The sequence below is a fragment of the Empidonax traillii genome, unplaced genomic scaffold, assembly GCF_003031625.1.
Source record: "Empidonax traillii isolate 1590-97213 ecotype Southwest subspecies unplaced genomic scaffold, ASM303162v1 scaffold55:size2822071, whole genome shotgun sequence".
In the NCBI taxonomy this organism is placed as follows: domain Eukaryota; kingdom Metazoa; phylum Chordata; class Aves; order Passeriformes; family Tyrannidae; genus Empidonax; species Empidonax traillii.
In genome coordinates, this window is record NW_020955248.1 from 632252 (window position 1) to 643577 (window position 11326).

Here is an 11326-nt window from a genome sequence, read left to right on the forward strand (position 1 = left end):
TATCCATTTGAAACTCCAGGAGGGGATTGGAGTTGGCAGAATACAAGTACTCATGCTGAATTTTAGCCAAAATGCTCCAAATAGCATTCCTGTGCTTACAGAAAGAGCTATAGGATTTAAAATACCTAACCCATCCCTGTTGGTTTATTTACAATTCACGTTAGTGGCTGGATGTTTTAGGATGCCAACAATGCTCTTCACCCGAGAAAGGCGTCACTTGAGTAATGAACTATACAGGATTTCTCTAAAGCTCTTCCTCACACATTCTAAGGAAGGAAAAATCAGACTATTTTGTATGAACAGCTATCTATTAGCTATCAAATTAAATGATACATCTTTTAGGCAAATTCACCCTTTAGCTATGGCTTTCTCCACCCTGCAACAACAGAAGGCCAACAGTGGCATTTTTTCAGTGGTGCCACAAACCCTTCTGCTATCTCCTAACACTGTCAGAACCTTAATGCGGTGGAAAAAACCAAGGGGAACACATTCCTCCCTCTTCAGAGCATGGCAGCTGAGGGAGCAGAGACTGTAGCTGAGGATGCTGCATTACCCTTGCGTGGTGCAGGGAGCATTGGTGGCACTGACATGGCCTCCTCTTTCAGACAGCTCTTTCTGAAGGTCCTTACAGGCAGTGGAGAGTTTATAAAGCCCTTTCCAGTCTTTGCTGGGTTTTCTTCGCACTCCTAGTGCGCAGCGAGGTGCATACAGCTTTGGTCTTCCCCAAGAGCATCTCAAGGTTTTGCATCGTCTTCATCGCTGCGAAATCCTCCGGACGCCGCTTTAGCCTGGCTGCCTGCTCACCTCACTGCCTGCCCACAAGCACTGGGACCAGGACCTTCTCCCAGCCTGTCCCACTGGCCTGAGTGCGTTTAATGACCCTCAGCCAATGCCCACAGCTCAGGGACATGCAGAGCATTCCCACTGCTCATGTTCCAGGGATAGGGCTTCTCTTTTCTACCCTTGTCTTGCAGGGGGATAGCTCTCGAAAAATAAGATTAGCTGCCTTTACGGCAGACTTACTGGGCACAGTCAGATTTTAATTTGCCAGCTCCTCTCCAGCAGTCCTGCAGAGCATAGCTGCACTGTTTTTCTCTCTCTCTGTCTAGGACTTTACATTTCTAGTGGTTTTGAATTTCACTACACTGCAAAAAGGCCCCTGCTCTTGTTTCTCCAGATCACTCTGTCCTATTCCATTCACTCCTTCATTTTAAAGGGGCAGGGGAAAGAAGGTTTTTCCACTGTTTTTACTGTCTGCATATTCCCATCGCTCCCTGAGGACGATATTAAATACCGATATTCGCTCAAGAGCCTCCTTCCCCTGTACACAATGTTCAGTTTGTTTCTTTGACCCAGACTCCTAAGCCATGGCTTACGTAGCATGTACAGAAAAACCATTTTCCTCAACTTTTTCCCAGTGGCTGTACAGACACAGCTTAGTGTGATCCACTCGCTCCTACCCACTTTATTTTTTTGTGCTTCCTAAACTGGTAATGATGCCAAAGGATCAGTTTGTTTTGCATGATCTGCTTTATATAAGCACGTTTGGCAATTCTTAAACTTTTATCTGCAGCATCCACTTGCTGGAATACTTCCCGTTGGAACTGTTCTCGGTATAAGTTCGCAAATACCATAGATAAATGGGATGGGGGAATAAGCAAGAAAAACTTGTTTGTACAACTATTGAAATCTGTGCCAGGTTAGGGAACACAGAATAGGATAAAACCTTTTCAAGTCCATTTTAGTCCATACCAGGATCATGCTGTCCTATTAAATAGCCACACAACAATGTGGAGTATAGGACCCCCAGATCAAATGACATTTTGGAGCAGCTCTGCACAGCAAGGCCAGGCTGAGCTCAGATACCTGAACTTCCTGCTCCTCGCAGGGCAGAGGTGAGGGCAGAGGACAGGGCTGAGGGACTGCCATTCCCTGCCTTGTTCAGCCTTGGGGACAAGGCACCAAACCTCACACAACTCTGCTGGCTTTGCCTCCTCACCACTGAACGCCACCTCCCTGGTAGGGCTGGAAGGGTCTCAACCGGAGGTGTCTGTGCTGGCACATTCAGCACCCAGACTTCCTGGGAACTACGGGGGGGGCAGGGAAGCACAAGCTTCTGCAGGCAGCCCAGCAGCACCCAAAACCCTGCAGGGCAAAGCCGTGCCAGCGGTAAGTGGAAGGGGCAGTGGCAGAGAGCCACCCACCTACATGCAAGGGATTCCTGTTGTGCCTTCCAAAGAAACAGGCATTTCTCACCGCTCTGATCCTGCCCACGTATTTCTCAGTGAATTCAGGTCTTGCCTCAGGGCGCTCAGTGCTATTTGATTTATCCAAAGGGATGAATCCCCTTCTTCTCCTTTCCAAGCTGGCATGCCACAAGTGCCTTGAACCTGCACACATCAGGGTTTGGCTACACGGTGGCCTTGACTGTAGCATCCATCCCCTGCCACATCCTGTCCCCGTCCCGTTCCCCTTCTTCCTAAGATGACAAGCCCGAAATCAAAAATACATCCAGGAAGGAACCCAGGCCAGTTCTTTCACGTGCCCCTCCTCCTCTAATTCCCTCTATCCCTCTCGTCTTTGCCTGGTGCCTCATCACAACTCCCCACAGAGGTACCAGGTGCTGCGGCACAGCGGTGACCCCCAAGGCCTCCCGTGTTTGCTGGGGAAAGGCAGGGAGGGAGGCGGGCTGAAGGGGACGGCTGGAGGAGGGAGGGAAGAGCCTCGTTTGCCGCCTGCCGTCAGAAAGCTGAACTGAAGAGGAAGAGCGCTGGGATCCCGACACCTCCACCAGCTAGTCCAGGCCTCGGCTCACCCGCTGTGCAGCCAGCAGACCAGCAGCACCCCTCCTCTCCTCCCTGCACACCTCCTCGCTCTGACACGAGGGTGCACATCTGCATCTTTAAGGCATCACGATATGGTTGTGCCTTCCAGCTGTGTGCTACCAGGTGCCTGGACGGGAAAACTCCATTACAAACTCCACCTTCTCTACACAGCTTTCCAGAGGGCTTGCCTTGCATTAAGGGAAACTGTGCATTTTACCTACAAAAAACAATAACCTGAATTTATAGTTTAACTCCAAGCCATAATCCAGTGTCAAAGCTCAGCAAATAAGTAAGCGAAGAGCTTATGCTTTTAAGTCACCAGCAAGGGCTCAGGCCACTTCACAGCAGAAGCTTGCCTGCTCCAAGGTGCAACCCTCCGTTCTGGAGGAACAAGAGGTTTTCACCAGGAGGAGCTGCCACCCCCACACATGACATTATAAGGAAGAGAGCAAGCCAGATAGGTGCCAATGACTGTAGCTATAAGTTATTTATTCTGCAAAATAGAGGTATCTTCTATGGACTTGAACACTGGAATCACAGCATTATGAATTGAGTTGTGGAAACTTTATGACAGCACACACACACACGCAGGCACACACGTGTACACCTACACACACACACACAAACACACGCAGCCTTTGTACAGGCCCTGACTCTTGCAGTATCCAGAAGGAGCCCTCTCTGCATCTTTATTTGCAAAAACCTGCAGCGAGGGTTGTACTCAAGACCCCTTCCCCTGTTCACAGGGCTTCCAAGGGAATGAGGCTGCTCAGGATTGGGAGCATGGCACAGGCAACACGTGTGTAGTGCACAAGCTCCCCTGCCCAGTGTCCAGCACATCCTGGGTAGGAGTCAGCTCTGGACAGAACACAGCCCTCCGTGGAGCAGTGTCACTCTTTGCCTCAGTCTTTGCTCTCACAGCCGAGCTTCAGGTGTCTGCAGGAGGCAGATCACCACGTTAGGACACAGTCAGTGCTCCCTGCTCACCATGGTCCATGTTCCAAAGCCGGTAAAACTCTGCAAAATCCACGTAGGGCTCCACACGCCCATCCTCATCTGGCTGGAGTGAGTGGGTGGGTCGGGAGCGGAAGAGACCTCCATCTGAACTTGAGCTGCTGCTCTGTGTGTGAGTATTAGTCGACTGGAGCGTCACAGTTGGGCTTTGGCTTTGGAGAGAAACAGAGAGAGAACACAAGCACCTTTATATTTCCCCATCTGATGCATTAGACAAGAAAAGCATCAGAACAAGCACCAGTTTCTTCACAGAGTAAGCTATCTTAGCAAACAGGTAAAAAGTTGCAGAGTCACTTGCTGTATGAGAACACTAGTAGAGTTGAGAACTGATTGGAATTAACAAGTATCAAAGATATCTGATACACATTAACTTGAAGGCCTTAAATACAACCATGCATCTGATGAACAGAGGAGAGGTAGCAGAAAAAAAAGTAATTAAAAAAAAGGCCAAAAAAAGGGCATGCGCTCTGCTGGCCTCCCCGTACCCGTAACAGTGCAAGCTTTATGGGAAGAGTCAGGCAGCAAGGAAAGCTATTCTTGCATGACCTGTGCTGCAGCCAAAGCAGCTCTGGTGCGTCAGCCTCATTGTTTTTGGAGCTACAGAAGACAACACCCACAGCACTTCTTCGCTTTGCAGTGTGTACACGCACCATCCTGTGACAAAGGCTCAACCTAAACCAAAGCCACTAACTAGTATGATCCTGCAAAGTGGATCCAAATAGGACCCAGTTCTAAGCTTTATACACGTTTTTCCTGGTCTCTGAGGCAGTGCAGCCTCTCCAGCAGCCTTACAGGTGGCCTGCATAGTCTCTCTTCCTCACTAAAATGAAGGGCACCCACACTCCCTCTGTGCACAGTACCCAACACACTTGGCACACAAGATCCAAAGAGAAGGGCTGCTCACTGCCAGAGTGCCCTCCACGAACAGCAGCAGATGCTGCTCCCAAGGCATGTTGCCAGAGCTGGCTTCAGAGCTGCTCACTTCACTCATTCCCCCTCCTCACACAATCGCTTTCCAGCTAACACATTATGCTGACTGTCAATACTGCAGCTGGCGGGGGGGGCACACTCCAGATAAGGGAATGGCTGACGGGTAACTGACAAGTGTCTCTGCTTTTCAACCACTTTACACCGTGTGAGGTGCAGGAAAAACTGTGGGTAGCAAGAGAGCAGGACTTTACTTAGTGAGGGTAGGGGTGGCTTCATCCAGAGTTGAGCTGCTGTGGGCACCATTGACCATCTGGCCTTGGGAAGGCATTACAAGAGACAGCGTGACACTTGTCTTGCTTGTGCTTTGGGAGCTGGAATATGGCACAGAGACTGGGTAGACACGGCCTCCTGAGAAGGGAGAAAACAGAAGTTATAAAATGCAGTTGAGACATGAGCAACTGAGGGTGCAATACAGCAGCAAAGAGGGCCTAAACAACCTAAGAATTTATATGAAAGTGCCTTTCTGAGATGCTGTACTGTATTCTGTAAAACTGTCACAGACTCCACATCTCAAAAGCCAATAATCTGTTTAATAAGAAAATTTCTTCTACCCCAAGTACCTCCTCTCTTGATGTGAGGCCGGTGCTGGATCAATCGAGATCTTATCTTCCCCCCCCCTCCATTTTGTCCCATTCTCCCCCCAACACACCTTGCGTTGGTGTCAGCGTGGGCTGGCTCATCTCACCCAGGGGGTACCCAAAATTCCTCACAAGCAGCGTCATGTCTTCATGACGGGGACAGAACTTGGACCGCTCTCCACCACTGGCAAAAGTGTCACAGTGGATCCGCTTAACCCGGTCCACTACTGCCTGTGCCACAGCATCCAGAGATGTCTGCTTGGCAAACTCTGTGGCTATCATGGCTGCAATTTCCTGAGCAGAGAAGGAAAAAAAAACATCACAGGAAGGATGTTTAGGAGATTTTTGAAGGAAATCTTTTCCTGCCACCTGATTTAAGAGTTTTTATGGCAACTCATCTGATTGTGAAGCTTGCCCACCTCACCTGCTGATATGTGCCCTTGTGCCTTGAATCATCCCACTCCCTTTTAATGGGCTACTCCTAAGGGACAGGCAGCTGCCTAGAAGAACTGGCTTGGCAAAGCAGCTCTCATACTATTACAGACTGGAATGTGGTGGCACAGGCATTCAACCTGGCCAGCACTGACAGGGCAGATGAGGAGGACAGTCTATCCGGGAGCAGCTGACATGGCTGAAGTGAGTCAATAGCCCAGGGAACATTTCCTGTGTGAGCCGGCTCACCTGGTTGGCCTGCCCAGGCCCATGAGCTGCCTCCAGTGCTTTGTAGAGCCCTTCAGACATGAGCACCAAGAAGCCAGTCACCCCATCCAGCGAGTGCCCTCCGTGGATTTCAGGCTCTGCTATGATGGGCTTAGATTTAGCAGCACTGGAAAGAGATGGTGTTATTTAGCATTTAATGGTGACGTACGGAGTGATGGTGTGAATGATCACGAAGAAAAGGAGGGCTTTCAAGCCCAAAGTTGAGTTTTTCTGACCTGAGCAGTTCAATGTCAGTATAGCCATATTTGACTTTGTAATCTCCAATGCGTCGAGTGCTTTCCTGCCCACGAATAGTTCCCACTTGTTTTATTTTCCCTGCATCCAAGCCTGCCAGATTGAAAAACAAAAATGTTTAATTAACTTTGTGAAACTTGAAGAACTTCCTCTGAGAAAAGAATTATCTACAGCTAAATAGAACTGTAATACAAAACAAGATGCCAAAGATTCATCGGGAGCCATACAAGGAAAAAAGGAATAGCAGTTTGCTGTGTTCCAAGGGACACCTTTTCATTAGTTGTGATCTGGGAAGGAGAGAAAAGGAGGGAGACACGTGCAGCCCAACAGGCACACTGAATGCAACAGTTGGCCCCAAGACAAAGCCCACATCCTGGTCCAAAGCCACCAGCAGCAGCTGGCCTGGGCGCACAGGCATTTGCCGAAAAGCCAGGGGAACATCTGCTCCTGTCAGCTCTGGGCTGTGTGATGGGAGGAGAAGGCAGGAAGGAGGGAAACATATGTGAAGAATTCTGCTTCTTCTTCCATCTATTACTGATCCCTGTTCTTAAACTCCATATGACAATTTCCCTAGTACACTAGACTGCAGAGAGAGGTTGCAGAGTCTCCCTCACTGGAGATATTTAAGAGCCATCTGGATGCACAACTGTGCAACATGTTCTGGGATGGCCCTGCTTGAGCAGGGAGGCTGGACCAGATGACCCACTGTGGTCCCTTCCAACCTTACCCAGGTTGTGATTCTGAGATTCTGAGAAAAGGAGAACTGTCTAGAAGAGACACTGAATTTGCTCAAGTGCTCAAATTGATGTGGGCTACTCCTAAGATAAGAACAATAACCAAACAAATATTTATAAATTTAATGGGATATACCCCTGGCAGGGGCTAGGAAGTAATCCCAGCTTGAAGAAGGTTCTAACAGAGACCATCTGGATGCACCTACTATTTGAGGCAGGACTCAGATCAGACGAGCCACTTACCTGGCAACCCCCCTTTCCTGGTCATACCTAGAGTTAACAGCCAGAAAACACTGAGATTTTATGTAGGGACGACTGTTTTAAGCACAAGGTGAAGGCAGGGGTCCAACTGAAATGCTCCCTTTGAGTCAAACCAAGCCTCGCTGCACAGATGGCTCCACACCTACCCCAGCAGTAGGACACAACTCCATCTGCTGCAGACCACAGCTGACTCATCAACATGGCCTGGCTCATTTGCCAGCTCCTGGCAGGGGGGTACATGCCATTGACAGACACAAACACAGGGAGGCTCAGAGCACACTGGAGAGGTTGTGTCTAAATCACTCTCCCAGAGCACCAAACAAGTTGCGATGTGCTGGGTGAAGAGCCACAAAGGCACAAGACCCCTCCCTCCCTTCACCCAGGAGAGGGATGACTCAGGGACCATCGTGACAAATGCTATCCCCACTACCTCTTACCACTGTGCTTCAACCTAGCCCTACAGCAACCTCCTCTGGGCTCCTAAAACAGCCTGTGCACACTGTCCTGTTCCACAGGCTCTTCCTTCTCCTGGGACTGCAGGCAGGAGCACCGCTGGCTGTGCCAAATTGAGGTCCGTATATCTAACGGATCCCTGTTTTCCTACGGACTGCAGCTAAATTCTGTGTTTTTGGCAGTAGAAAGGCAGTCAAAAGGTCTTTTTTCCGGGATTCTTGCATTCAGTCTTCTGTTTCACAACACACATCCCTAGTGCAGGAGTAGAAGAGGAAATTACAGAGAAATACAATAAGACAAGACCCAGCAGCAGAAATGATCACATCAACAGCCTCACCAGATAAAAATGTATCTGCCAGGTGAACCTAATGAAGAATGCCACCTTAGATCTACCTAAATCAAAGTACAGAACTAAGTATCTCAATAAGAAGAATTTGGTACTAGCAATCACACAAGTGGTCTGGGTTAGCCCTACACCAAGAAAGAAAACATGTCAAACACTGTAAAGGAAAAGGAAAATTGCCTAAAGCAAAATGTCAGCATCAAGAGTTCAATAGTTACTGATGTGAGAGCAGTAAATGCCTGTGCCTGGCCTGCCTCTCTCTGAAGTGAAGCTGCTTTTTTGCAGCAGCAGCTTGTACAAAGGCATATTGAAACGTACCATCCTGAGGGTGCAGCATCACACAGAACTTAACCCAGCTTAACTGTGGTTTGCCTCATATATTGTCCACCTCGCTTCTACCCTCTGGCTGTGTGCTTCCACTCCTGCCTTCCTATCGACTCCAGCAATCACACAGCTGGAGGGCAAATCAATGCCAGTTTGGCAGCGGGACACAAAACTACCACTCAAAACTTGAATCAAAAGGATAGTTTTCTACTAGGTCAGTGAGCTGAGCTTACTCACTCTGGAGCCTCAGAATGGCTAGAAAGGCACAAAAAGAAGGCACTGAACTTGTCATCTGAAAACATAGTAAGCTTCTTTTTGTGGTCATTTATTATTTCCAGTGGCTTGAGTCATTCTTGGTGCCCCAGATAAACAGCCACATGATGTTCTTCCCTAAGAACATGAAACCCAAACTCACCCAGCTGAGAGAAGCGAAAAAGTTCATCCTCATTCTCTGTCGTATGGTCCACGTTGAGCTGAGTCACTTGCAGCCCATCCACCGTGGACTTGCATAGCAGTGCCCGATTGGTACCTGCAGTGGGAGCAGCGAGATGAGGCACCAGATAGCTCTGCCGTTAAGAGGGAGAACATATCCCAGTGGAAAAGGAACAGACAGGGGAATAAAGACAGAAAAGAAGAGAAAGGCTCATGTACTGTCTCATCATGATCTCCAAAAAGTAGCCTTGCTAGCAGCAGAGTAGGCCTGCTAGGCAGCTCTTCACCCAGACCTGAGCCAGTACCTCACAAAAAACTCCTCTATTTCTCAGTGAACCTGCACTACTTCTCTCAACCCATTTTCCCTATATAGCCAACATCTGCAGGGATAAAGAGCCAGGCTGATTTCAAGTGCTCCTATATGTAACAAGATCACCGCTTGGCCACAGACCAAAGAAACTGTCCCGCATCTTCAAATTTCTTTTGCTTCCTACAACAGCTGCCATCCTCAGGAACGCTGAGAGTGAGCCACTGACAAAAACCAACTCACCCACATTGGCGATGTAGAGTTTGTTGTTGAGAACGACAGCCACAATAGCCATGGCTCCTCCAGAGATCTCCTGCTCTACAACCTTCAATCTCTCCACAATCTTCTGGTACTGAGAAGGGAGCTGGTGGTGAGGGACACCCTGGAACCCAAAATGAGGGAGAAGCTTGAACACATAGTCCACAACACAGAAATCACAGCTGAAATAAAAATTCTGTAGGGAGGGGACTCGACCTGTCTTAGCCTCGTGTCAAGCTTGTGCAAGACTTTAGATTTTTTGTTCAATCCTAGCAAATGACACAGATTCAATAAGGTTATGGAGCAGGCAGTCCAGTACATCTGAAGAACAGAACCCACATTTGCCCAGATGCCATGCAAATTTGAGGCCTTGCCTCTCATCTGCATCGTACGGCTTTGTCCTGGAAGAGCCACATGTACAGCCTGAACTCCTCTCCATGATACGCTCAGTTCCTTACTCAGATTACCAATGACAGGTCTAAGCAGTGCCAGTATGAACAGTGGGAACTCTGGGAAATGGACCAAAGTGCTTGCTTCACTTCATGCAAGCTCCCAGAAGATAACTACAGAGAAGTAATTTTCACTTACAACCTCCCTTGACCAAACTGACTAATATGCCCAAACCTTATCCAGCAATCTGGAGCGTGTGACCTCTTTATCAATCTCCGCTCTTAAGGTTACATTACCTCTGGTAACTGGGACTGCAGGCTGGCCTTCTCTGCCAAGGCATCATCAATGGACTCCAGGAAACTTCTTTCCACCACATCAAAAGCCTAAAAAAAGGCCATAAAGAAAAACTAAGCTCTTATCCAACGCCTACAGACCTTTGAGGCTACCCATCCCCACCTATCTCAGACTGGCTCATAAGAGTAAGTACAGACATTCAAGGATCACTACATCACACTGAAACACAATTGTTTCAGTGCAACTAGTTAACAGCTTGTAAAAACAGCCTGCAACAACTCAAAACCATAAAAATTACATTCGCAGCAACGTCAGAGACCTATCTGATCTTGTGTGTTGATTTTAAGAACTTGCCTGTCACTCAAGAAAGCGCACTCACAAATCCACCTCCCTGCACATTAGCTTCTCCCTTTCACTCGTTATCATCTCCCTCACAGGCTGACTTGTCCCTACATGTCCAAGGAAGAGTAGCTGCAGCTTTCTGGAGAGCTCTCAGCACTGTGCTGACGGAGCCAGAGGGACAGATGGGTACAAGGCGGGAGTGAAATAAAGCACTACAGATGCTCGCCCTGAGCGCAATTGCAACCACCGGCAGATGTTTCCAACCCACACAGAAACCAGATGCTGCTCCCCTGATAGCAAAAAGAGGAGGTGGGTAGTGTGAAAAGCAGCAGCCACTCAAAGCTTCTTTACCTGCAGCAGAACTCGACGCACGTCAGCATCGCTGTGATCTGCGTGTAGCTGGCCCAGCAGCAGTTCTGCAGAGAGCCTCTGACCCACAAAGTTGGTGACTCGGTTGCCATCATAGCCATTGAAGACACCATAGAGGTAGCAGTTGTTCTCACTCCTGCCAAGAGGGCAGAAGCAAAGAGATCACAGATGTCTGTAAGACACAGACACAAGCAACAAGTTCCTCCAGGCACCTCCTGCATGCTCAGGCCCAAATCTCTTCTTCTGAGCCCTGTGTGACAAACTAAATACCACTTTTACCTGCCCTTGTGCATGCAGGAGTCTTTCCCAAGTGCAACCCCCTTACCTGAATTTTAACCAGTTATCCTCCAAGGGGTGACCCTCTGTCCCCTTGCCATCTGCACTGTAGGAACGGTTCGGAGCAGAGCCCACCCCAGAGAGATGACAGGATGGCAAGTCATCTGTCCAACTGGGCTGCT

At 48.7% G+C, this 11326-nt stretch overlaps 1 protein-coding gene across 1 annotated transcript in view; it reads right to left on the minus strand.

Annotated features, from left to right (window-relative positions):
• Window positions 1–3287: 3287 nt before the first annotated feature.
• Window positions 3288–11326, minus strand: part of TAB1 (TGF-beta activated kinase 1 (MAP3K7) binding protein 1) — a 9358-nt gene continuing 1319 nt past the window's right edge. The window contains exons 3-11 of the mRNA XM_027879392.1: window positions 10851–11004; window positions 10160–10246; window positions 9459–9597; window positions 8892–9005; window positions 6343–6454; window positions 6089–6233; window positions 5479–5701; window positions 5021–5177; window positions 3288–3991 (exon numbers count right to left, since the gene is read on the minus strand). Coding sequence (XP_027735193.1) covers window positions 3784–3991; window positions 5021–5177; window positions 5479–5701; window positions 6089–6233; window positions 6343–6454; window positions 8892–9005; window positions 9459–9597; window positions 10160–10246; window positions 10851–11004 — 1339 coding nt within the window. The 3' untranslated portion in view covers window positions 3288–3783. The remainder of the gene's footprint in view (window positions 3992–5020; window positions 5178–5478; window positions 5702–6088; window positions 6234–6342; window positions 6455–8891; window positions 9006–9458; window positions 9598–10159; window positions 10247–10850; window positions 11005–11326) is intronic.